Raw genomic sequence first — 23,709 nt, 5'->3', positions numbered from 1 at the left:
TTTAATAACATTTGCACTTTTATGTTTTAAGTACCTTGCAGTTTTCTGTTTTCTTTATATTGGACTGTTCACATGTGTGAAGTACACATTTGAAGTGTTAAAAGAATCAGGGGCCCAATTCACTACTTTTTTTTTGTAAGGAAAAATATATTAAAAAGGCAAAATACCTCTACAAATGTGACTATTTCTAAAAAGACTTTGTCATATAAATGCTGACACAAGCTTGAAGTTTATTTTTAAAGGGCCGTTAGCATCTCCCCATAACGCTTACCCTCCTTTTGCAAAAGAATGGACATAATAAATTAAGCAGTGTTTTTCTTTTTAAACTGATTTGAATTTGTACCTGCTGAATTTTATCCTTTGCTTCCTGAGTGTCAAGCGAAGCTCCGTCCCTGATGCAAGTAGTTATGTTATCAGCATGAAAAAAACACAGCACCTGGGTTTGTAAGGCAGGAGGTCCTCAAGAAAACACAGCTGCAAATCTCAGAAACCAGAGAAATACTGAAGTAACAAACCCTTAGAGCTAGTTATAACAGGACTGCTCTCATACTGCAGAAAGTAGGGCATCCACACTTTTCAAAAGAAAGTAACATAAAAGCAGGTTGCCAGGTAGCTCATATGCTGCCACAAGCCCCTCTTGCTAGCAGTGCTTTCTGAAATAGCAGAGCCTTTGTAAAGTCAAGTACTGCCTTCCTCCAGCTGAATCAATGGGCAAAAAAATTTCAAAAGGTTTTTTTTGCCACCTAGTACCTCCCACTATGAAACCACTACCAACACTTTGTGGGGAAAAATGAGCTAAAAACAGATATAGCAGCATGTGGAATGGGAACTGGCAGTGTTCAACCCCTTTACAGGAGCACTATGCTTTTTGTCCATTCTGGCTCATTTGAAAACAAAATTTCCTCCTGGAGCTACCTGCTACATTAAGACATGAAGCTGACACATTTTTGCTATAAAAGTGAAAAAACCTCTAGACTGTAACTCACTATGTCCACCTTTTTAAGAAAAGGCAAGTACACTTGCTGTTTAAAAGCAGGTCGTGTTAAAATTTAAGATATGTGGGTGAGATTAGATTTGCTGGTATTCCATTATGGCTGGGGTGCGAATAGAAGAAGAACTCCCCCCCAACTTAATAATCAAAGATCATAACTTACCTTTTCCTTGACAAATGAAAGGCATTTAAGTGTTTTTAAAACCCATCTTAATCTGATCATAATGCTCAAAATTTGACAGTAATAGGCAATTCTTATTAGCCAGCTTAGCTTTGTTTTTATTTAAACACTAAATTATCTGGAGCTAAATACTAAAAGCAAACACAAACAGAAACTTTCAATTAAAAAAAAAAAGAAAATATCCCTCTGATATATAAAGTAACAAAAATAACTGTCTCAAAAGTTCCACTGCAATGGAAAAGAGAATGTAAGCTAATTTTATATTTCATGTTTGAAACAATAAAAGCATGGTAGAAATGTAAATTAACAAAACATTCTCTCATACCCCCACATGTTCTAAACCCAAGCAAATTCCAATCATTCCTAGTGCTCGAAAGGTTACAGCCAGCTTCTCAATGGAAACGCGACTTCAGGGAAGCTGAAAACAACAGTTCAAGTTAGAATTTCACAGAATAATTACTATTACAATCCTGCACAAGATCTTTCAGAACTGGGCGCCTGAAGATAAATATAAACTTAAAAACAGAGCACCTAAAAATGATCTGGTTCTTCATGTTTCAAGCGTCAATACTCACCAATTACTTTACTGGCAGTTGCTTAGCGCACAGAACTTCAGAAGGTGCTTAAATGCAGACTCAAAAACGAAACTCGAGACACCCCCCTCCTTACCATTATTTTTAATAAAGTCTTGGCCATGTCTCTTTCCTACACCTGAACCATGGAAGACCAGACATCCAGAACCACGTCCATTCCCCAGACTGGCCCTAGATAAAAGTGAAGTACTCCGTACTATACGTAACATGCCCATGAAAACCTACTCAAGCAGGATTAGTTTTTGCTGCCCCATAAACTTATTGAGAAATGAGCTGGTGACAAAAAGAATAAAAACAATTAAAAAAACTTGTTTTTTTCTTGTGCCCCAATATTCCGTGAACAGTAGAATCTTTTTACTTGCACACAGCCAGCACCTACTGGAGTCAGTTTATCTCTGCACCCATGCAGGGTAACGTACACGCGTCTCACAGTGAAACTGAGGTTTTAGTGTAAGCCACGCTGGCTTTAAGTTAAGCTATTAAGAAAGTAAATTAGATTTCTAATTCAGTAAACTGAATTTTGATTAAAAAAAAAAAGGACTTAAATTTAATTGCAAACTAGTCTGCATCAGAAGGCTGAGTATCAGTATTTGGTCCGGTCACTACTGGTGTAACTTATCACTACAGATATGATGGCACACATTCTCTCTTTCTGTTAAAACATATGGAAAGAAAAGACTCTATCAATAAATCATTTCTAATTAAAAAAAAAAAAAAAGAAAATCTGCCGACTTGCCATATAGCTCCAAATCCTCACATCTCAACCCAGAACATAATTACTACAGAAATATCAAAACACAAGTATGAGGAGTTTTACACGTCATTTTAACTTCTATCAGTTATTTCAAACTTAGCTTAGGCAAGTAGGTGTTATTCTTAACATAGGAAATTTAGGGTGATTTTTGTAAGTGCATTCTTTTGAACTCCCTGAGTACTGTACATTCCTTTTCTACAGTGATTTCTGACTGGAAGATGCTGAATGAAGTGGTTTTGCATTGCTGCATATGAAGTAAAGTCTATTGCTTAAAGTGAAACACAGCAGCATAAGGTTTTACGAAATATGCAGGTGCATGTTTCAGCATTTTGCCCCTACGCATCTGAACTAAGTGTGAGCCTTCAACTTCTCCAAATCTCTCCTTTAGATTCTATAAGTGGCTAATTTCACATCATTAAAGATAATCAGAATGTAATTACTGTTATTATTTATGTCTTGGCAGATAATTCTTACCAATCTACTGTCAGTAATATCTGCAAGTTAATACAATGGAGTTATTCAAAGCCCTCCTGGACCACACATCTTGATTCAGGCACTCCGAGGTCAGTAGCTATAGTTGTGTACGTTTTTTTCTAAAAGAAACATAAACGGTACTAACCATCCAACCACCTAACTCCACATTTTCAAAACACAGTAGTTCATAGCAGTTGATAATTAAAATAATAATAATTAAAAAAAGATTATACCACTTCAATATGAATACAAAGTACTCATATTGAAGTATGAATACAAGCAAAGTACTGAGAATAAACTGTAGTATATCCAGTTCTGAAAATACCTGTGGGTTGAAGCAGTACTGAGCATTTGCTTGTTGACATTTTCCATTTTCATAAAAAAGAAAACTGGGCAGCACATTCAAACATGAAAGAAACTCAGGTAAGGTGTTTACTTTTTAAAAAATAATTTATAAAATAACAAATTATCAACAGTTCATTATGTAGCATTGATATAAAGAGTTTAAAGTTACTGAATCCATCAGTATATACTAAAGATAAGATACTTCGATACCAAACGAGGCCTCCAGTTACTTAAGAACTTCGAATTATTTAGCTCATTAAAGGACAGTACTATACCTTAAACTCAACAGATATGGCTGAATCTGTGCACTAGTTAAAATATAATATTGTAACTGCACATAAAAAGACGTATTTATATATAGTTTTTACAGTGTATGCAGGTGTGTGTATATATTTTTTACTCACCGACAAACACAATGCAGACAATAGAAGGCAGCATAGAAATAGTGTTTTGAATATAAAAATGTTTTGTCTTCAATTTAGTAGAAAATGTGTAATCTGCATTTTGGCAGACTTACTGGTACTACTATACAAAACCAGGAAAAAGGTCATGCAAAGGGGTTAAGATTATTCTTCAACGTATACAAGGGAAAACAAAAACACCTAGTAGATTTGAGAATACTTTGCAGTTAATGGGAAAAGCATCCAAAAGACGACATAAAATACAGGAATGGTTTAGTTTTGTTATTTTATACCTGGTTGTACCCTAGTACAGATGATGAGTTTTATTTTGATGCTCAATAAAAAATGAAAACAAAGTCTTTCTTCTCTTCCTTCCACAAATATTTTGTTCAACTCAACTGATTGGAGAATAGTGGTATAATGGCCATTAAAAAAAAAAAAGAAAAGAAGAAAGTATTATGGACATAAAATGTTACCAAAAAAATAAGCACACTCAAAAATATATTTTTCTTTCCCCTACTTACAATTATGTTTATTAAAAAAAACCAAAGCTTTTACAGTATCAGACCAACTATTGGCTTTTCTAATAAATTTGGTATGTACACTCCCTGTACATCCTGTTCCTCTTAAGCATTTAGCAGTTGTTCTTATACACAAGGAAATGTCTCTGAAGGAATTCAACTGGTTTGTATTTTTTGACAAATTAGGTATAGCTTTTTGTATTTCATTGGGTTGTTCATTCTGTTTTAGCTGCAACGTCTAACATGCTCCAAAACATATTCAGGAAAGTGCAAGCTGCAGACTTGTAAGCCATCCAGCTTGCACGGCATTCTTGGGTATTCATCTTCTTTCCATTTGTTTTCCTCTGGATCAAAGGTGAGAATCGAATCACTGTAATGACCATTGTAACAAAGGCCTCCAAGAACCATTATCTGTTTGTCCAGAACAGCTACACCATGACCACTCCTACCAATTGGCATAGAAGCCAATATAGTCCATTGATCAGTATCTGGGTCATAAACCTCTGTAGAAGGACATCCTTGAGATTCAAAGGAGGCCCTCAGGATCACACAGACACCACCAAAGACATAAAGCTTACCATTATAAGAAATCATTTTGTGAAAGCATCTTGCATAATTCATTTTGCATTTGTTCTCCCAACAGTTAGTGACCACTTGAGTTCTCCTTGTTCGCTGCTCTACTGTCCCTTCTTTACTGGGATCAAACACACACACTTGCTTAGAAGTTGAAGATGATGTAATTCCACCAGTGATATACAACTTGTTACCAAGCACAGTCCCTTCATGTCCGTATTTATTGACTGGATAAGGATCCACAAATTCCCATTTATCTTCAGTGATATCATACCGTTCAGTTGAGTAAAATGTTTCATCCCTGGTCCTCCCAGCCACTGCATAAACATACCTCCCAATAACTCCAACAGCAAACTCAGAACGTGGAACAGACATGTCTGCCATTCGTAACCAAGTGTTTTGTCTTGGGTCATATCTAAACACTTTGGATGAAGCATGAAACTCACCATCTGGCCCCAGTTCTTCCCCACCTAATAGGAACACAAAGTTATTCACAATGGCAAGGCAGTCTGGTCGTAAAGGTACTTGAGGACCCTCTAGTTCCCACCAGACCCTTGGTTTGTGCAAGAGAAGAATTTTACTGTTTACCATACTGTGTCCTATCATTCCTCTAAATACTGCAGTCTGGGGTTTGGCAGAACGAATTTTGTTCGATTTCATTTCCATCAAAGGCTGCTGGTGAACGCTATGAAAGTAATTCATGGCTTGGTCAACCTCATGTCGCAGCTGCCGGGAGTATCGATAAAACTCTGATGTTTTTACCTACGAATACATTTAAAATATATTAAAATTCTGACCAAGAGAAACAATCCAGAAAACCTACATGACTATGTGTCATTAGAAGATTATTTTACTTAGTTTCATTCAGGCAATCTTGAAAGCAATTGCATTTGTGCATGGAGGCTTAAGCTAACGTACTGTTATCCAAAGTCCAGAAGGCAATTTAGTGATTAACAGCAGTGACTAACATTTTCAGCAGAATACTCACATGTAGAATTTAAGCCGGAATTAGGCACAGCTGAAATCCCCAAGTCTAAAAATCATTATTCCTTCTCCCCAAAAAAGCCTCTGTTCATCTTCTGCTTAATCCTTGAAGCGCCTAAATTAAAAATGCACTGTTTTCCTGGTTTCGAAAAACATTCTACACACCCATTCTGTGTTTACCAAGGTCTACCCTAGTCTTAATTTCTGCTGAATTCTCACAACCAAGCCCAAGCAGGTATTCCGAAATGCTAGGCCCTGCTCACAGGGCTATTTAATTGGGGTGGGGTAGGAAAGGAAGGTACCCAAACCCCTTCCTTCAGAACAGACTGCACTAACCACTCGTCATGATGGCTACCTTATGGTTTCCCCTCTGTGACTCTCCACATGTTAACAAACGCCTTTAACACAAGAGGAGAACATCTCAACCTATAATCCTTTGGTTGTGCGCCATTTATTTGATAAATGGCGGAGGTAGGTTTGAACTTCCACTTCCCAGGTGAGAGTTACAACCTTTGAATTACCACACAGAAGTGAAGTGCTCCTTCTCGGTGCCATCTCAATTTGAAAAGAGCTATCCTTGCTCAGTTTTATTGGAGTGGGGGGAAGATTGTAAGAATTTACCTTTCCAAGATCCTTCCTACTAAGCCGATTTAAGTTCCTGAGACTGGTCCTGAGACAATTCCAAAACACATCCCTGTCTTGAACGTTTTAACTAATCTAGCTCCAGGCAGCCCTAAGGTCACTGTGTGATTCTCTTCAAAGAGGCTTCACTCTTCCTGTACAGTCTGGTCTAACGCAGCATTCTGAACTACACATCTAAAACAAATAAAAACCCACTAGATATTGCCAAATCCACAAATCTTCTATCAGATTTGATCCTAAGTCCCAGTTTCTTTCACATAGGACTAGATTGCTTCCAAACACTCCAAATGCCTTTAGTTCCCACTAGCTCCAAAAAGAGAAGCAATGCTCTGAAAAAATGTGAGGCCACTCTGAAATTTCAAAGTCACCACAAGATAACACCAGAAGCTGCTATTTTTCAGTATCTGTTCCCCCACCTCCTCCTATTCCCTGTCCCAAGGGACAAAAGCCTGTACCACCACTTACCTAAGGGGTGGTGGTATGAGTTTTCATGTATATGAAAAGCAATTTGGAAATGAATGTTCTTTATACCTTGTGAATAAAGTAGTTGCTTGTCCCATAAACATGTACTATTAAAATTTTGTTAGCTTTCTGTTAATAGTTTCTCTTCCTTGCATAGTAATTAAGACAGTCTGCTGTCAGGTAAACATTTTTTAAAAAAGTCTTTTGAACTGTTATTATTGGACATGATTTGCACAGATTTTGAGATTGTTTTACACACCAGATTTTAAAAAAAAAAAACAACTGAATGCTAACCTACCGTTGTAAAGCACTATATAGCTCAAGAGTTATAGTGATTTGATGGTTTTATTTACACTTTTTCTTTCCCCCACTTTATTTTGACAAGTTCAACTTATCTTTGCTTGGAAAAAGAGGTTGGTCACATGCAGATTACATATATTATTCTCGAGGCAACATCCAACTGCTTTCTACCATTTTTACCAAGGGTGATTATGAAGCAAAAAGGTTTACTTAGGTATAGCGCTTGTAGAACACCCACAGGAAGCCCAACTCTCCTGGAAAATAACAGATCTATTTTCCTATTGCAAATAAATAATATATCATACAAAACACAGGAGATCTGCTCATATGGCATTTGTTGGAATAAACCATATACCTTGCCTGACTGAAAAGACTGAACATAAATTCCAGAAAATATGCTGGGGGAGGGTTGGCGGGGAGAACCACAGCACAGAAAAATGGAAAAATATAGAAAGCCTTAAAGGTTACAAAAAATGAAACAGGAAGTTAAAGTAACAAAGAATCGTGGGTGGGTTACTTTATCCTTAAAAGTAACTTTCAAATTCTAAAACAGCACGACTATTTCACACATTCCCAAACTGGAGCTATCATTTTTGGAATTAAACAAAAAGATAAACGATTTTTGTTCCACCTATATGCATTTCAAGTTTTCTTGGATGATTATGGAAGACAACAGGATCAACATGCTTACAACATGAAGCATGCCAGCAGAGCCTGGCAGAGATGGAATATGTTTTTTTCTTTCCCCCTCAACAGTTACAACTCTGTCTTTAGATCTAGAAATTGAAATGCCAGCCAGAAACTGGAATTAAAATAAGCCTCATATATCCTCACCACTCTACTCCTTCACATAGCCTAAATCTCACCCCATGAGAGCATGCAAAAGGTAAGAAGGAATATCTAATTCCAGAAAGAGAATCTCAAGACCAGGGAATCAATCTATTAGCAGTTTACTACTACTTATCTTGACAAAGGCACTAACATCAAAGCAAAGCCTCAATCTCTTACCTTAAACCAGAAAGACATTGAGAAGCAAATGCAACTACCAGTTCTAAACAACTCTTTCACACTGAAGTTCATGGGGAAGCTATCTACAAGCACAATCTTGAAGAGATGAACATGAAAATATATAAGCACTAGCAATACTTACAATATTCAGGAAAAAAAAATACCACAAAACAGAACAGAGTGATAGGCTATCTAAATTCTGGTAAGAAAAGGTAGTTGGAGGCTTCCTATACTTTGCTGTTGAGGAAAAATATCAGTGTTTCTAGCCTTCCACTGTTCACCAGCACAACCCCTGCCATACAAGAGGGGTACCTCTCTCCTGAGGCTCAAATGATGGTCTAAGATTAAAGTTAGGAAATGCCTATATGAAAGTACAGACTGCTCACGCTTGCTTAATGCAAATGAAGACAAAGCAAATGTAGCTCAGTTTGCCCACTTTCACATTCACACACTGTCTGCGTGAAATCTTCCAGAATTCTTTGAAAGTCTTATTCAGCCCATAGTAAGGAAAACCTTCCAAAAACCTACACTTCTGAATAATTTTACAATACTTTTAATTACTTGTGTGTACAATCAAAAAAGAGAAGCATGAAAATTTAGGTGTTCAGGTATTAAAACACAACTGTAAGTCATGCATATATTTTAGTTTTAGTAGATTAAAGAACATGGCTTTCAGCAAGCCTTTTGTGGGGTTGCTGTCTGATACCCAAAATACGCTGAAGGAAATCCCTCAGCATTCAAAAGTAGGCTTCTGCCATTACCCGTAAGTAGCAACAAGTAGTTGATCAACAAATATCTAAGTGCTCACCAATACAGCGATTTTCCTGTTAAGTTCAAACAGAGAAGCTCTAGAAGGAACATGTCCCTAATTACCAACATACTCAATTAGAGAGAACGCTCACAAGCTTCTGCAAAACATCCAAAACAGATGGAAATGTACACTAACTGTGATGAACCTTGAAGTTAAACAAATGTGCATTCTTAAGAGTACATCATCAACTCTGAATAGATAAAAAAATATAAATGCTTCATAGGATTTTCAAAGTTTAAAGAAAGACTATTCCGTTACCTTGCTGAAGGGTCTCAGAAAGTTTAAGTCAGACTTCCTTACCAACCCCAGCCTTATCGTAAAAAAGGAATTTAATCCAGCTGCTAAAGCTTTGCTCATGTGATTTTTTACATTCTTTCCAATTCTTTCTCTTCAGTTTTCTGGACAAAACCTTCTTACAGAGGTTCGGCTGGGACACAGCGCTAATGTAAGAGCTCCCTGAAGAACTCTAATGAGAACTTCTCATTGCATCATCCACCAGTTACAGTGGTTCACAGTCGGACTTCTAGCTACGCTACAGGGAACAGCATAAACAAAATCAAATGTGTCATTCCATAAAAAAAGAAGATGAGGAAAATAATTAAAAATATCCACCTCTATACTTACCCCCCAGGTAGTCAATACTAAAAACATCAAGACAACACCAAAATCACCACCATCCCTCCAGCCATAGTAAACTGGAGCTTGAATGCATTTTCTCGTCTTCATTTTGGAACAGTGAAACACTCAGTAAAAACCGCTGGCTTTCCAAATTAATGCAGCTATTAATCATTGCCAATTTTTCTGCTGTATTGCAATGCATGCTTTTCTAGTTGCAGTAGCTATGCAAGTTTCGGAATTTTCCATCTATATTCTATGAAAAAGTAAAGCCAAAAATGTAAGCCATTAGCTTCTAATTTGAAAAGCGATCCCCACAAAGGACCAGATGTATCCCATGTTATGTTCATCATCTTTCCCCCCCTTAAAACAATTAAGCAAATTAATAAGCTGCAGGAAGAGCAATGAAATGCAAGGTAAATAATCTGTAACACAAGCTTCCCCCCCCCCAACCATTTACAGCTATTGCTCTATTTGTATTTTTGTTACTTGGGCTTTCAAAACCATAAAGAAAGGCTACTTTTGAAGTGCCTAAACTAAACATCTATTATTTATATACCTGGTAACTAAATCTTAACATGTTATTATATGGGGTAGATATTAGCTTGGTTCCTTCTGTAGAACTGGTAAAAAAAAAAACAGAAAAAATCTGGATGGCTTATAATGTGACTATCACCTCTAGCCATGTAAGCAGAGAACTATTTCAAAGGTTATAAAATTGTACTTACTGAAGTTTTCTAAAACTGCCAATTCTGAATGTGTAAGTGATGCAACTCAAACTCAATCACTAGGAATACAGAAGCTGTGCTGCACCTTTTCAATGAATAATGATGGTGTCTGTATCAGACTTCTAGAGAGCAAATTCTTCCTTTTACTAGCAAAAAAATGTATATTTTACTAGAGATTAAGCTGAATCAAGACTAAAGATCCATCAATCCTACTAACTACGATCCTTATTATTTTCACATCTACTTATCTCTGGCCATATTCTAAGCACAATTGTAAGCCTGTCAACAAACATTATCAAAATGTTAACACACTTATTCCAAATCAAAATTCAGTCAAACAGAAAAAGTCACACGTATGTCTCTAAAACAGCAGCAACCAAAATTACTTTGCAACCAAACATCAGTATACATGGCATTGGACAAGCTGCTGTGCTTAACTTCCCCTTTTTCTATCATGGGTCATTACTTAGTTACATCCCATGGCCAGTACAAAAACTGGTCAGTACCAGTATAGGGCTTTGAAGGGCTATTTCGCAAGTGCTACAAATCACTTACTGTTTTTCAGCCTAACCAGAGAAAGACAAGATGACATAGCCTCTGTGCAGCAAGGACAATGCCCTCAAACTGAGTATTTTGCTGTTCCTTTTTAGAAACTGGCAAGAGAAATTATCACAATCAAGCTGGAATCTAACTCAAATCTAATCTCTCAAACCAGAATGGAGCCAACAATCTATATGCCAGAATTGAGATGCTCAGCACGTAATAAATACTGCTAGCAAATCTATCCAAGTCAGCAATAACCTTCAGACATAAAAATATCAAGTGCAGCACCTATTGAAGATAAGAGGGGCTTACTAACCTCATCCACTAGACACTTCTTATTCTAAGCTTCAGCATACGAAGCTGTAGTAGTAGATACATATGAATTAATAGACATGGAGGTAAATGAGAAAAAAAAAAAGAGAAATTAAACACATTTATCAAAGGTAAAGTTACAATGACACAAAATTACAATGACATCTTCTCAAAAGTTACTATTTTCTAGGCACAGGAAAGCACATACTCAAAGATAATGTGCTATTCATCCTACCCCTAAAGCAGAAGCTGATGCATCTAGTGATCAGTAAGTTTCTGATTTAAGCTGGGAATTATAAATCAGCATGGGCTAGTCATAACAAACCCTACAGACTGGACATCAGAAAAACCCTTTTGATTTTAAGGACAGAGGTTTTGAAACAACATTTCAATTTGAGTAGTACATAGAAACTAAATGGAGCTTAAACAGTATATGAAGGGAAATCATGACATGGTTGCCTCCAATAACACAAAGATGAACTCGATGTAGGAGAAATGCCCTTTAACTTTTATCTCCAACCTTTCTCAAAACTTACAGACCCATGGATACATTTCAAATAAAGAAAAGTGTAACATGGATAGCGGAACTTGCGCTTCTCCCCATACACTTTGCCTTTATTTTCTAACTATTCCCCAAATCCTTACTTCATTTATCTTTCCATTTTCCCTCATATATCTACATCTATTTTAAGGGCTGAGGAACAAAAGGAGTATCTATTCATACTTCAGAAGCAGTTATTCCAGGACAGTTTAGAGTAAGCAAACAGTCCGCAGCTTCACTCCAAACGCATATCAACCTCAAGGTATAAATCTACAGTTGCTCATCAATTCCTTTTAAAAAGGACAAGCCATCCCACTCAGGTTGTAAATCTCTTCCAAAAAATGGTGTAAGAAATAGAATGGCTTTAGAAGCTAAAAGTATCCTTACTGTGACTTGCAAAGTTAAGTTATGTAAGTTATTTATATACTACAATGACAGGCACCTTAGAAATGCGTATTAGAGAGATTACGTAAGAGTACATATGACAAGCCAGCCAGCGTATAGCGCATACAGAGCTCGCTGAACTGTAAGAGTCAACCTCAGATTGTATTTGGTACATTCTTGCAGGCGTTTAGTATGTGCTGGCTTCAGGAGAAGGGCAAATTCTGTTTGTGGATCTCCAAAAGAAGCAGTTTTACCAATATTTTCCCCCTTCTACAAACAGAGGAGTTCTCCTCAGGTTACTTCCAGAATGGTTAACAGACATGCTCTTTCATTTAAAGGAAAAAAAAAAAAAAAAGTGTGGTCTATATTTTGATGTTAGCTCCAACTGCAGTCGTCCTTTGTCACTTGTCATGTTGGATTACTCAATGCTCTCTAGCCAGGGCAAAACACAAATACATTCCTAGCTGCAGCAACAAATGACATACTTATTTAGCTGTGCTTCCCTCTGCTGAGTTGTCCCACTCCAGAATCTGCACTGGCCTCTCTCTGTTCCCACATAAAATTAATGGAAAGGGTATTCACAGATAAAGCTTTTACATGTGGATATATAAACCGGGATGCTGAAAAATGACTTCTCTCTTTAAGTTGTACCTGTCTGGCCATTTGGTAGCTGTCAAGATAAAACATGAGAAGCACTGTATGCAGGGTTTATACCACTGATACCAAAACCAGCCCCAGAAGTTATACCTACATGTAATGCTGAAGACCAACATGTACTTTTCACTTGCGCTTACAGAAATGTAGCTGAAGACTGCTTGATGCTCGACCTTGTATCCCAAAAACTCAAAGAGCTGAAGCAGACTCTTTCAGACGAGCCTTACCCTATTAGACTGACCTTAAGAATACTCCGTGAATCCTACCAGTTTTCCTACTGAAGGGCTTAAATGATGTAATAATAAGGTAAAAGCGTTATTAAAAACAAGACACTACACAGGATCTTGCAGAGTTCAGCTCTTACTAGTTGGAAATATTTTAACCCAATATAAACATTACATTACTGTTCTAAAATATGTTTAGGTATTTATTTTGTTTATGTCTATAGGCTAATATAGGATCATAAACATATTTTATGCATTATTACTTCCTCTACTCAATTCACACACACACAAAAAAAATCCAAAATATAAAAACTCACTAGTCTCTGAAGTAATTAATAGCTTTTATAATTTAAAATACAAATAAGCATAAGCACTACTGCTTAGATGACCCAGTAGCCCTTAGAACCACCAAGAACGATACAACCTTATCTGTATATTCACTAGATACCAAAGTAAAAATATATAGGAAATTAATTTGTAAGAAGCCCAACAAAAACACAGGGTCTTAAATCCTATTAATTCACTAAGAGGTGAAAAATACACAAGTTAAAGTTGTATCTTATCACACAAAATTAACATTGTTAAAACAAAACAGCACAGTTTAAGTAATTCCTAACCTGAATAACCTTACTGTTACTAGCCTGTGAGAGAGCTGCTTACAAAGTTTTGTAATTCTCTACTGTTGACAAATACTCAGATATTCTCAGGAACTAGAAAACAACATTTTTTGGCTATTCTTCAACCGAACAGTAGAAAAAGCAAGTTCTCCTTTAACCTCTTAATACATACAACGGTCAGTTGAATTTTAGATCACCTGTTACAAAGATTCCTCTGATATTTAAAGTAAATCATTACATTTCACACCGTCAATAAGTTGTGATTGTATTATGTGCCTTGTGTAGAATCAAATGTATGTGTAACTTTGCAGGATCAGGGCTTACTTCCAACTGCTGTGTTACAGCACAAGCACTGGAGATACAATAACAACAAAAACACCCTGAAGATTTAACAGCAGATGCTAGTTTTCATTTGTAAATAAAAGAATCTGTACTTAAAACACGTAAAAACTACAATCACTATGTTTTGATTATATTGATAACAATTATCATGACATATGCCCTACATACTGTATGCAGCTCTAAAATCTCTGGAAAGCAGGAAGCAACTTGTGGAAAACAGTAATAACAACTGAAATAAAACTTGATACAAGTGACCTTATTTTAAAATGTCCTTGCCATATGAAGTCACTTAAAAACATGTATTGTAAACCTACCTGTTCTCCAGCCACTGTACATACTATTGTCTAATCATCAGATGACAATACTTCTAGATGTTTTTCTTCTACAGGTTTATTAGAAAAATAAATGCTATCTTTTTGTTCCTCCTAATAGGTTTGGGAATCTTACCTATTTAATGGCATGCTGCCCTAGCTAAATGATGAATCCTGTCTATTGCTTTTCAAATGCACCAACCTTCTCAAAAACACTGGATGGTGTCATCAAACAAAACCTGATGTTCTGAATGATGGTGTCCGTATGCCTCCAGCGTCTTCTATCATGGCGCAGCCAGGCCTGAACAGCTTCATACAGCTCTATCTCTGGAAACCTGCTCAGATGATCATTATCCAAGTAAGACATGAGCTTCTCAAAGCTCAGATATGAAAGGAAGTCAGGTCTGGACATGAGTGGCACAAAATTCTCTAGCAGAAAGGAGTCCAATTTTTCCCTGACTCCTTCGATGTTTACACCAAAATCATCCAGAAGTCTCATAATTTCTGCACAGTTTTCTAAGCAGATTTTAGCTAAGAGAAAAGAGCAGCAAAATTTTACCACCTCTATAAGCTGGACATACATGGCAGCCTGAAGGATTTCATGAACAGTGTTCATACTCAGTTCAATAGTTCCATAGTACATGAATTGGAGGACATGACTGAAGCCTGTAGCTGTCAGACCTTTCAAATGGATTTTGTCCTGATCTCGTTCTCGCATATCAGCTGTGAACATAATCCTGAAGTAATCACTCTGGGTGGCAAGCAGTGCTTTATGGGCCTGAAATTGGTGGTCTTCAATGACAAGTGTGACATCAAGAAGCAATCCCTCCTCATACAGTGCTCTGAATCCAGCAGAGACACTGGTGTCATGGATGGAGGAGCTAAACCCTTCCACGTCCCCTGCCATGAATCACCTGGGGGGAAGAAAAAATAAATAAATAAAAATAAAAATAAATTGTTATTTCTAATAACATACCACAAGCCCTTACTGACCAGATAAATCCTAATTGAGATTGCTTTCGTTAAGACTTAGAAGTCTTCACCATCCTTTTTGCTTTCTCGTCAGCTGAAAAATCAACTTAAGAAACAACTTAAAACACAAACTTTAAATATTCCTCCCCCCAAAATATTCTCATTTTAAAGAAAGGGTAATGAACAAGAATAACTATGTGATACTGCCAGAATGATTCCTCAACTCCAAGCTACGTGGTGGTCAGATAACGAATATGCAATGCTAAAAAGGTTGTCATGGTTTTCTTCCTCTCCCCCCCTCAATCTTTCTAAAGAATTCATCTCAGGGGAGCAATAAAATACCCACTCTTGAATATCAAAGGTTTCAGAAAGGAAGCAAAACTTCCTTAACTTCAGAAACAAGCTCCAGTAGATCTGTACAAGGTATAACCTAAAAAAAATTTTAGTGTCTTTAAAAATATATGTCAATTTCCTCAAAAGTTATTTCTAGGAAACTGAACATTTTCAGAGACAATACTTAAGTTTGTGTGTTTCACTATTCCTGTAACAACATAGTCCCTTTTTCCCCCCTGTTTCTTACTAGGGATTAATTAGGCGATGAGATTTATAAAGTGCAAATACTAAGGCAATAGGAAGCACTGATAAGATTAGGTCACAATAAATAATATTCTGTATACTGGGTTTAGTGAAGCTTAATTGCTCATTAAGCATTTGAACATTTGCAGATGCAGTGTTACTTACGTGCAAGCTACAGTCAAACTGTAAGTAAGCCAAAGGGAAATGAAAGACTAGCAGGATCCTACCCTGTTAAAGTTAAGGAAGATAAATATTCAATAAAAATCTATATCAAAAACTATTCAAAATTCAGGAATTTCTCAAAATCTTGCTCAACTTCCTTGGGTTTCGGTAGGATGAAGTTGCACAAGGTAGCTTGAACCAATCTAACAATTTATCACTAGTCAAAGGGCAACAGCGCAACTCCATTCTCTCTCTCGGTCCTCATTCTGGGGTCTGAGCTCCTGCTGCCTACTTTGAGCGATTTCTGGGGCTCACTGGACTGCTCTAGAAAGCCAACTCAACTCATAAACCTGACAGAAAAGTAAACCGAGGCTGGGGGGAACAAAACAACCACCACCACTCCCCAGCACACACAAAACCTCAAAACCAGAGAGCTTTCTGCTAATCAGTCAGAGCTGACTTCTGACTTGACACAGCAGGGGGTATGGCACAAGAACCAAGCGGTTGCAGAGGGCAGGACATCACACGTGAGCAGGAACAGGGAAGAGTAACATCTTCCCTTTTTGGCATTAATCAGTTACTAGAACTGGTTCAACCATTTTCGTTGCACTTTATCCCGCCTTAAATTACACTGCAACATTCACTCAGTTATTTGTGCATTTAACTCTGAATTTCCTGTAACAATTAAAGTTAATAATGTTTTGGTACTGGTAACCTACACGAAAAGCTAAATAACACCAACATCAACACATTTAAAAACCTGATAATTTCCAAAGTTATAGAACTTTACAGCAGTATATGGACACAGAAGCAACTCTAGGTTGGCCCAAGTTTCACAACTTCAGACAGCAGTTATCAGGTTACTCCCAATTCCTCAAGCACCACATCCTGACTGCTGCCATTTTAACTGGAATGTATTTTATTAGACTCCACCAACAGATAATCATCTCCTCTCCTTAATTCATCAGACACATCCTGGAAAACAAAACCGGAGATACTCTTTGTCTATGCAAAACTAAAATGGTGAGTGGGTGTTTGTAGCCACACCTCAGCACTGCTCCCACCCTGCTGAGGCCTGCTGAGAGGTTCTGTGCACAATAGAGTTAATGCCGGGAGCGTTCATGAAAATTAAGGCCTTACTTTCAGGAATTTGAATTTTGTCATAAGAGCAGCAGCAAGAGAACAAAGCTGACAATTCAATCACTTTCTCACCAGTATCCATGATAGCACACTCCCCTCAATGTCACTGAAGACAGAGAGAAAATGCAAACTGCTCTGGAGCTTCACATTGCGAGTCCCTTATTCCTGAACACAGCACATGCCTACCAGAAAGAAAAATTACCATCAAATATTTTTCTTAGCTGTTCCTAATTCTTGCATAAAAGCAGACAAGGAAAGAATTGCTTTACTAACTCTTAGCACCTCAGGAAGAAGCAACAAACTGAAGAGGAAGCATAAAGCCTGACTTTTCAGGATTTTGCTTTCTAATTGGATTTCTGATATCAAATAAAAGGTAAACATTAATATTAGCTTTTTTTTCTTTCACTAGAGCACTTGTTACACCTCCTCCTCCCCCCCGCGCCCCGTTCTCTGATGTTTAATAATAGTTGAGGTCATACTTCAGTCTTTCCCGTTTAAGAGATTTAATGGTCACTTGCCTTTAAATGGGCCACCCGTTTTCATAAAATGTACAGCAACTTGAAACAACTATGTCTCAATTTTGTTTGAAATTGGCCAAGAGGTTCAAAGGTTACTAGGATTCTCAGACAGTACAACTGTGTAAGTTACATTTCTTTAGGAGACCAACTGAGACATATTGCTCAGATTCAACTCCAAGATCAATGGAAAAGACTGGACAGGACAGTTGGAATTTACAAATATGAGACATGAACAGAATAACACAACGATATATTCAGGAGGGAAAAAAAAAAAGTCAGAAATGGAGCAACATTCCCCAGGTGACTGAAGCAACATATATTAATCTGAAAATAATGGGATCTCTCATCACACATGTTCATGCAGGCGGCAATCTCACAGAAGGGATTTCCTCAGAACAGTACATCCATTACTGCATATGTGAGCAACATAGAAGAACCATACCAGTAAGCTCTGAACACATACTAGGGTCTTTCCCCTTAACTTGAGAAAGATAATTACATTATAGGCACTCTGCAAATAAAAGGAGAGAAATTAACTTTTACATAGGACAGCTTTAAAAGGCCTCTTTCAAAGAAACAAAAAGGAAAAGTTGGCAAGTGAAGATAAGCAGAGACAAATGGTAGAGGGTAAACGCACCAAATCCAGAGGACCACCTCCAGTGTTCCTTTTAAGGATCAAAACAAATAAATAATACACAAAAACCAAAAACCAGCATCAGAGAGTCCTGGGCAACCGGCTCCCGGTGGTCCTGCTGAGCAGGGTGGCTGGACCAGATGACCTCCAGAGGTCCCTTCCAACCTCAACCAGTCTGTGATTCTGTGATCAAGTTGCTTTTACATAGAGACCACTTTGGGTTTTTTTTTGCAACTATCCTTTTAATTCTGTTTAAATAGCAATTAAGACACACACAAAAAAAAATCAGATATAAGCTACTGCACTTCAAATTTTAAATCTATCAAAAAATAAGGTGTTAGGAATCACCAAAATACATTAACTGCCCCGCCCCCGCCCTCCCCCTGCTTTTAGGGAACATCTTGTAGGGTTCTAATTCTCACATCTCCCCTAAAACTGGCTATTCTGTAAAAATATATTAAAACTAGAAGTCAGCTGCAAAACTCTACAATGGTAACAAACTGGTCCACACTCCGAAATTATTATTTCAGAATGTTTTAAAAATGTGGGGGTTTAAGTCACTTAATCCTTTTTTTCACATCCCTGCTTATATTATTTTTAGTATATCTACAGTTTTCAATCTCAAAACATTTTTCCTCCCAAACATCAGACAGCATTTAATGGATTATTTAAGTAGAGACAAAACCAGTACGACTTCTCCATAACACCATCTAAGGAAGCTTCAGAATTCTATGAGTGAAAAGCGAAAGACTACTTGTCTTCCTGCATTAAATAAAAGGAGTAAATACCCTTTTTTGGCATAAAGCCAAACACACTATCAGCAGACATATTTTTCTTTACAACACAAAAATGCATTGGCCAGTGCAAATACACAAGGGGGTTAAAATAGCACAGAGACTGGGAAACTAGATAGTTAAATGCATATTATGATCAACTGGTAAAAATCTTTATTTCTACAGCTAATATCCCCAGTCAAAAGCAAATAGCAATGTGGTAGTTCAAATATTAAAAGAGCAATACAAAATACTCTCAAATGAAGTCATTTTTCTAAAGAATAACTATGCCATTCCTCCCACACACAGACTTGCAATCTTAGATGTAATTCTATGCACTATTCAAATGCTGCAGCTTATTTCCCAGAGGACAGTAACAAAATGATTTTTTTTTTCATATTTTGAATAAAAATGCAAAATTCAGAGTTAGATTTTCTTCACCCACGCAAATCACAACAGCACACTTAATCCTAAGGAAGACATGTAGCCTACAGTGGTCTATAAGAAAACTGGAACAAAAAATTCCAATGTATAAACAATAAAGGGAAAAAATCTAAGTTGACGTTCTGCATTGTTCTGGGCATACTAGAGCTGATCAGTATGATGCAGCACAGGAAGTAAGATTCTCTGCTGAAAAGCCAAAAGAGAAATATGCTTAACCTTATTAGCTTCTCCTGACATCTCTTCCTCTTTTAGCACATAATGCATCACAGAGTCTACTCTGCCGTGACTGTAAAAGCACTTACTTGGAACACTGATTTCTCATCTTTATTCTGCAGCTGTAATAAAAGTCCGAAAACCCTGTTCCAGACTGCTTTTTCTGGCTAAACAAGGAGAACCTTCTTTGCTCAGGGTGTCTGAGGCTCTTAGTAACAAGCAGAAGAAATGGAGTCTAAACACAGAGGCTATTGAGAAGGAAGTTATGGAATACTCACTTCTGGCTCATGCCCTGCTTGATTTAAAAATCTATCCAAAAGCAGTACTTCCTGAAAAACTGCCCTTTAAATGAGTCTGTTTATGCAATATGTAAGCTTACATGCACTTTCTAGGAATAGAAACATATTGTTCAAGGAAAGTATTGACAATACCAACTCTAGCACACCAGCTGAAGGGCAGATTTCTGCTTTCCTTTACTGCAGTTCCTCAATAACTCATTTGAGATGCTGAGACAGAACTAGCAAGTTCCTTTGTTTACAGATTATGAAGTACTTGTTCATTCTACCTACCTCATAGAAATGCTGAGAAAGCACCTATGTGAACACAGCTGAACAACAAATTTTCACGTAATAAAACACCGTATCTATGAGTTACACGAAAAGATATTTCACCAGACATACAGAACCATACTTTGGTTACACAAAGTACTAAAATAGAGCTTAAAATCCAATAATCTGTCCCATTCCTTTCAGCCATCAAATGCATGCATTTAAATGTAAATTTTAAAGCCATTACATATGCTTTATTTAGTGAGGTGCATAGCAAAGACTGCTTTGAGCAGAATTTGACCCTAATTTTGTGAAAACAAACACTTTCCTGCACAAATAGGACATTTCTCCATAGTCAAATGTTATACACATGTATGAAAACACAATATACACAGGCATTTGCACATACAAGCAGAACATTCACAACTGCACATATTCATCACTAAAAATTGGGCCTTTGAATGCTATGTACTGCAATGAGTGAGAATGCAAGGAGTGTATAAATATACGTTTACACAGTATAAATAATTTATGCCCCAAATTAAACCTCTGTTTACATGGTTTGACACTAAAACCATTAAACCTTGTCTGAACCACCGTTTTTCATCATAATTCCCCACTAACAGCAAGAGAAGGAATGAGGTAGAAGTGAGATACATCAATAACCAGCAGGTATCAAAACTTTCCATTGCTGCAACAATTGCAAAGGTAGGAAACAAAGAAACACATCAAGTTCGTATGTGTTTTATCTACAATCCTTTAGAATCAATATGCTAAGTTTGGGAAACAATTTATCTTAAACGCATCGGTAGGTTCACACTAAAGACTTCACCCAATCTGTGGTGAGGATTCCGGAAACACTGGATTACTTTAGAAGTGAGGAGTTAGGAGCTTACCGGTCGCCGCCGGTCAGAGGAACCAGACTGCCAGAACTCCAGAAATTAAAACTTGGGTATTCCTGAAAACTGTCCACGCTGCATGAAGAATTTCTTAGGGGCACGCATCTGACCATGACAGCTCCTCTTACAGTCTCTACCCATGTTGCACTCTCTGAGCGATCTGCATCAGTTCGTAACCACAGTGGCACTTTTAGAACACATCAGTTCTCTCTGAGGTCGTTACGGTTATTCTAGAAGCATTATCAGAACTAGTTATAACCAAACATACTAAAACTCAGTATGGATTGTGTCTCAGCTCAGTACGGTTATATGTCACTCTGTAAGTATGCTAGAACCCTGCTGAGTAGTCTTTAGCTATCTTCATAGAGCACGGTACTAGGAGAGAGTGTTTTGTTCTGTTTTCTTTTTGAGAAACCTCTAGCTCAAGCAGATGTGTTAGTGCTCTCATATGCACATATTCATAATGGATAGGTTTCTCGGCTCATCTTACTCTGTTCTTAAAAACTTATACTATAATCCGATTTAGTCTTTCTGCACAGAAGGATCCAAATGTTACAAGCACACACACACAGCAGATCAGAACCATTCTGTTTTAAAATACTGCTTAAGAGTAGTTTTCACATACGTTGATTTAGATTAATACTAATCGATTATATGCAGAAACTTCCCATTTTACAACACTAGCCACCAGAGAATAAGATATGGTCCCCAGCTCAGCCCTTAAATCAAGCTTTAGGATGACTATCAAAAGGATTCTGGTGAAAGTATCTGCTTGACAAACATTTTAAGACTGCCAGACATATACATCAGCTGTATGATGTACCATAACTGCTTGACCAGTTTAACTTCACCCAACTGAATCTAAACTCAGCTTGTCTCATGAATTAACATCAATGAGATATACATTAGTTTCTCATTGTATTAGTCCGTTATGCAGATGACGTAACTACACTTCACAGACATTAAGATAGTTTAAACCACTTGGCTAAAAGATCATTGCATCACTACACCTGTAGAAAAACATGCTCCCCAACGTAGAGCAAGCTCAGCGCTCTTCCAGTTACATTTACTGATACCAGAACAGGTGCCCAGTATAAAATATTTCTAATATATCTGTAAGAATGAGAATTGTCTTTAACTAGAAAAACTTGTATCACTAATACTTAAGAGTTAAATGATGGTCGTGTTGAAAACTACAGATTTGCCACTGCTCTCAAAGTGGACAGGACTGCTCTATCCCGAGTGCCAACATTTCTTATACATATATATATTTGTGGCTTCTATAATGATTAATTTTTCCAAATGTAAGAAAAAAATTGTTAATAAAGGGTGATTTTCTCATTGTGAAGATATTGATCAAGAAAATCACGGTGTATTTTATACAGAAAAATAGCAAGTTAAGCATTTCTTAGTAGCAAACATCTAATCCTACTTTTTTATATCAAAATGTTTGGATTCTTGTCACATACATTTTTAGCATAATAAAAAGGTAATGAGCTACAAGTGGTATTTAAACTATATTAGTAAAAATAATTTTAATTTGAATTAAGACAGTTGAACTACCCCTTACAATTGTCTTTTTGTTATTATCTATATTTATTGCTAACTTAATACTTTTAGCATCTTCTGAGAAAATTAATGAGACTGTGCCTTTTGTTCAAGACACACAGCTTTTGGCCTCATTGCCAAATGTCAACCTCATTTGTCAGAAAGACAGCAATCACAAACATATTAAATTTCCACAAATTTCCCCAAAATTGGCAGCTGGATAAATGAAAAAGATCCGGTGTGTCCAGTGTGAGCTCAGCAGTTATCTGTTCTGCTTTGCTTGCTGAAAGGCAAATTGACACCTGTAGATCCAAACCAGCCACAGGGTATAATTAAGGAAAGTGAAAGATGAGTGACAGTGGGAAAGTTTATCGGACATGTGGTAGAAATTAAACACGTTGGCTAGGTGTTGGAAGGAAAAAGGCAGAAAGGATGTCGGTGCATGGCGGTATGCTGAGGGGATCTGAGTGTGAACTGGGGCAACGGTGGTGAAAAAGCTGGGTCATTATCTTAGGGACAGCTATACACAACAAAGAAGCCAACGGGGAGCCAGACTTCAGTAGTTCTGCCCTTTTATCCAGTAACAGCTTTATGGTTCCCCTGTTCTTCTGCTAAAGGAGAAGAAAGAAAACCCACCCAAAAAAAACCGAACAACAAAACCCCCAAGAACTTCGAATTTTTAAGCGACGTTGAAGCGTTTACCAAAGCTCAGTACCGCTCGTGAGCGGAAGTCTGCCCGTTCCGCTCCCAGATACTTTTTCCTCCCCCAACGTCGCTGATCGCGAAATAGCCATTTTCGGGGTAGGAACTCAGATGACCTACTTCAGCTTGTCTGCTTGACGCGTTTAGCACCGCTCCGCTGTGAGCGAAGGCTCGCAGGCCGAGCTCCCCGACGAACGGGGCAGGCGGGATCGGAGTTAGAGACGTGCCGCCGCAGGGGCGCCCGGCTCGGGGCCGGGGCCGCGGCCGCA

The 23,709-nt window shown here is 37.4% G+C and overlaps 2 protein-coding genes across 2 annotated transcripts in view; one reads left to right on the top strand and one right to left on the bottom strand.

The window, feature by feature from the left end:
• Positions 1–4,234: 4,234 nt before the first annotated feature.
• On the bottom strand, positions 4,235–15,221 carry KLHL15 (kelch-like family member 15). The gene is made up of 2 exons (XM_009321127.1): positions 14,514–15,221; positions 4,235–5,595 (listed from the first exon to the last, which is right to left on the bottom strand). Exons 1-2 carry the CDS (start codon positions 15,216–15,218, stop codon positions 4,486–4,488), a joined length of 1,815 nt encoding a protein of 604 aa, XP_009319402.1. The 5' UTR covers positions 15,219–15,221; the 3' UTR covers positions 4,235–4,485.
• A 7,959-nt stretch (positions 15,222–23,180) lies between these two features.
• EIF2S3 (eukaryotic translation initiation factor 2, subunit 3 gamma, 52kDa) overlaps positions 23,181–23,709 on the top strand; it is a 20,162-nt gene continuing 19,633 nt past the window's right edge. The window contains exon 1 of the mRNA XM_009321152.1: positions 23,181–23,186. Within this exon, the coding sequence (XP_009319427.1) occupies positions 23,181–23,186 (6 nt within the window). The remainder of the gene's footprint in view (positions 23,187–23,709) is intronic.

The sequence above is a fragment of the Pygoscelis adeliae genome, unplaced genomic scaffold (genome assembly GCF_000699105.1).
Source record: "Pygoscelis adeliae isolate BGI_AS28 unplaced genomic scaffold, ASM69910v1 Scaffold53, whole genome shotgun sequence".
NCBI lineage: Eukaryota > Metazoa > Chordata > Aves > Sphenisciformes > Spheniscidae > Pygoscelis > Pygoscelis adeliae.
Note: the sequence above shows the minus strand (reverse complement) of the source record. Positions and strands in the feature narration are given on the sequence as shown.

Bases quoted from the DNA above. Each gene is read 5' to 3' on its own strand.
- KLHL15 (XM_009321127.1), bottom strand. From the start codon at position 15,218: ATGGCAGGGGACGTGGAAGGGTTTAGCTCCTCCATCCATGACACCAGT. The intron at 5,596-14,513 runs GTTGGTGCATTT...ATGTATTCGTAG, and splicing joins CATCCAGTGTTTTTGAGAAG to GTAAAAACATCAGAGTTTTA.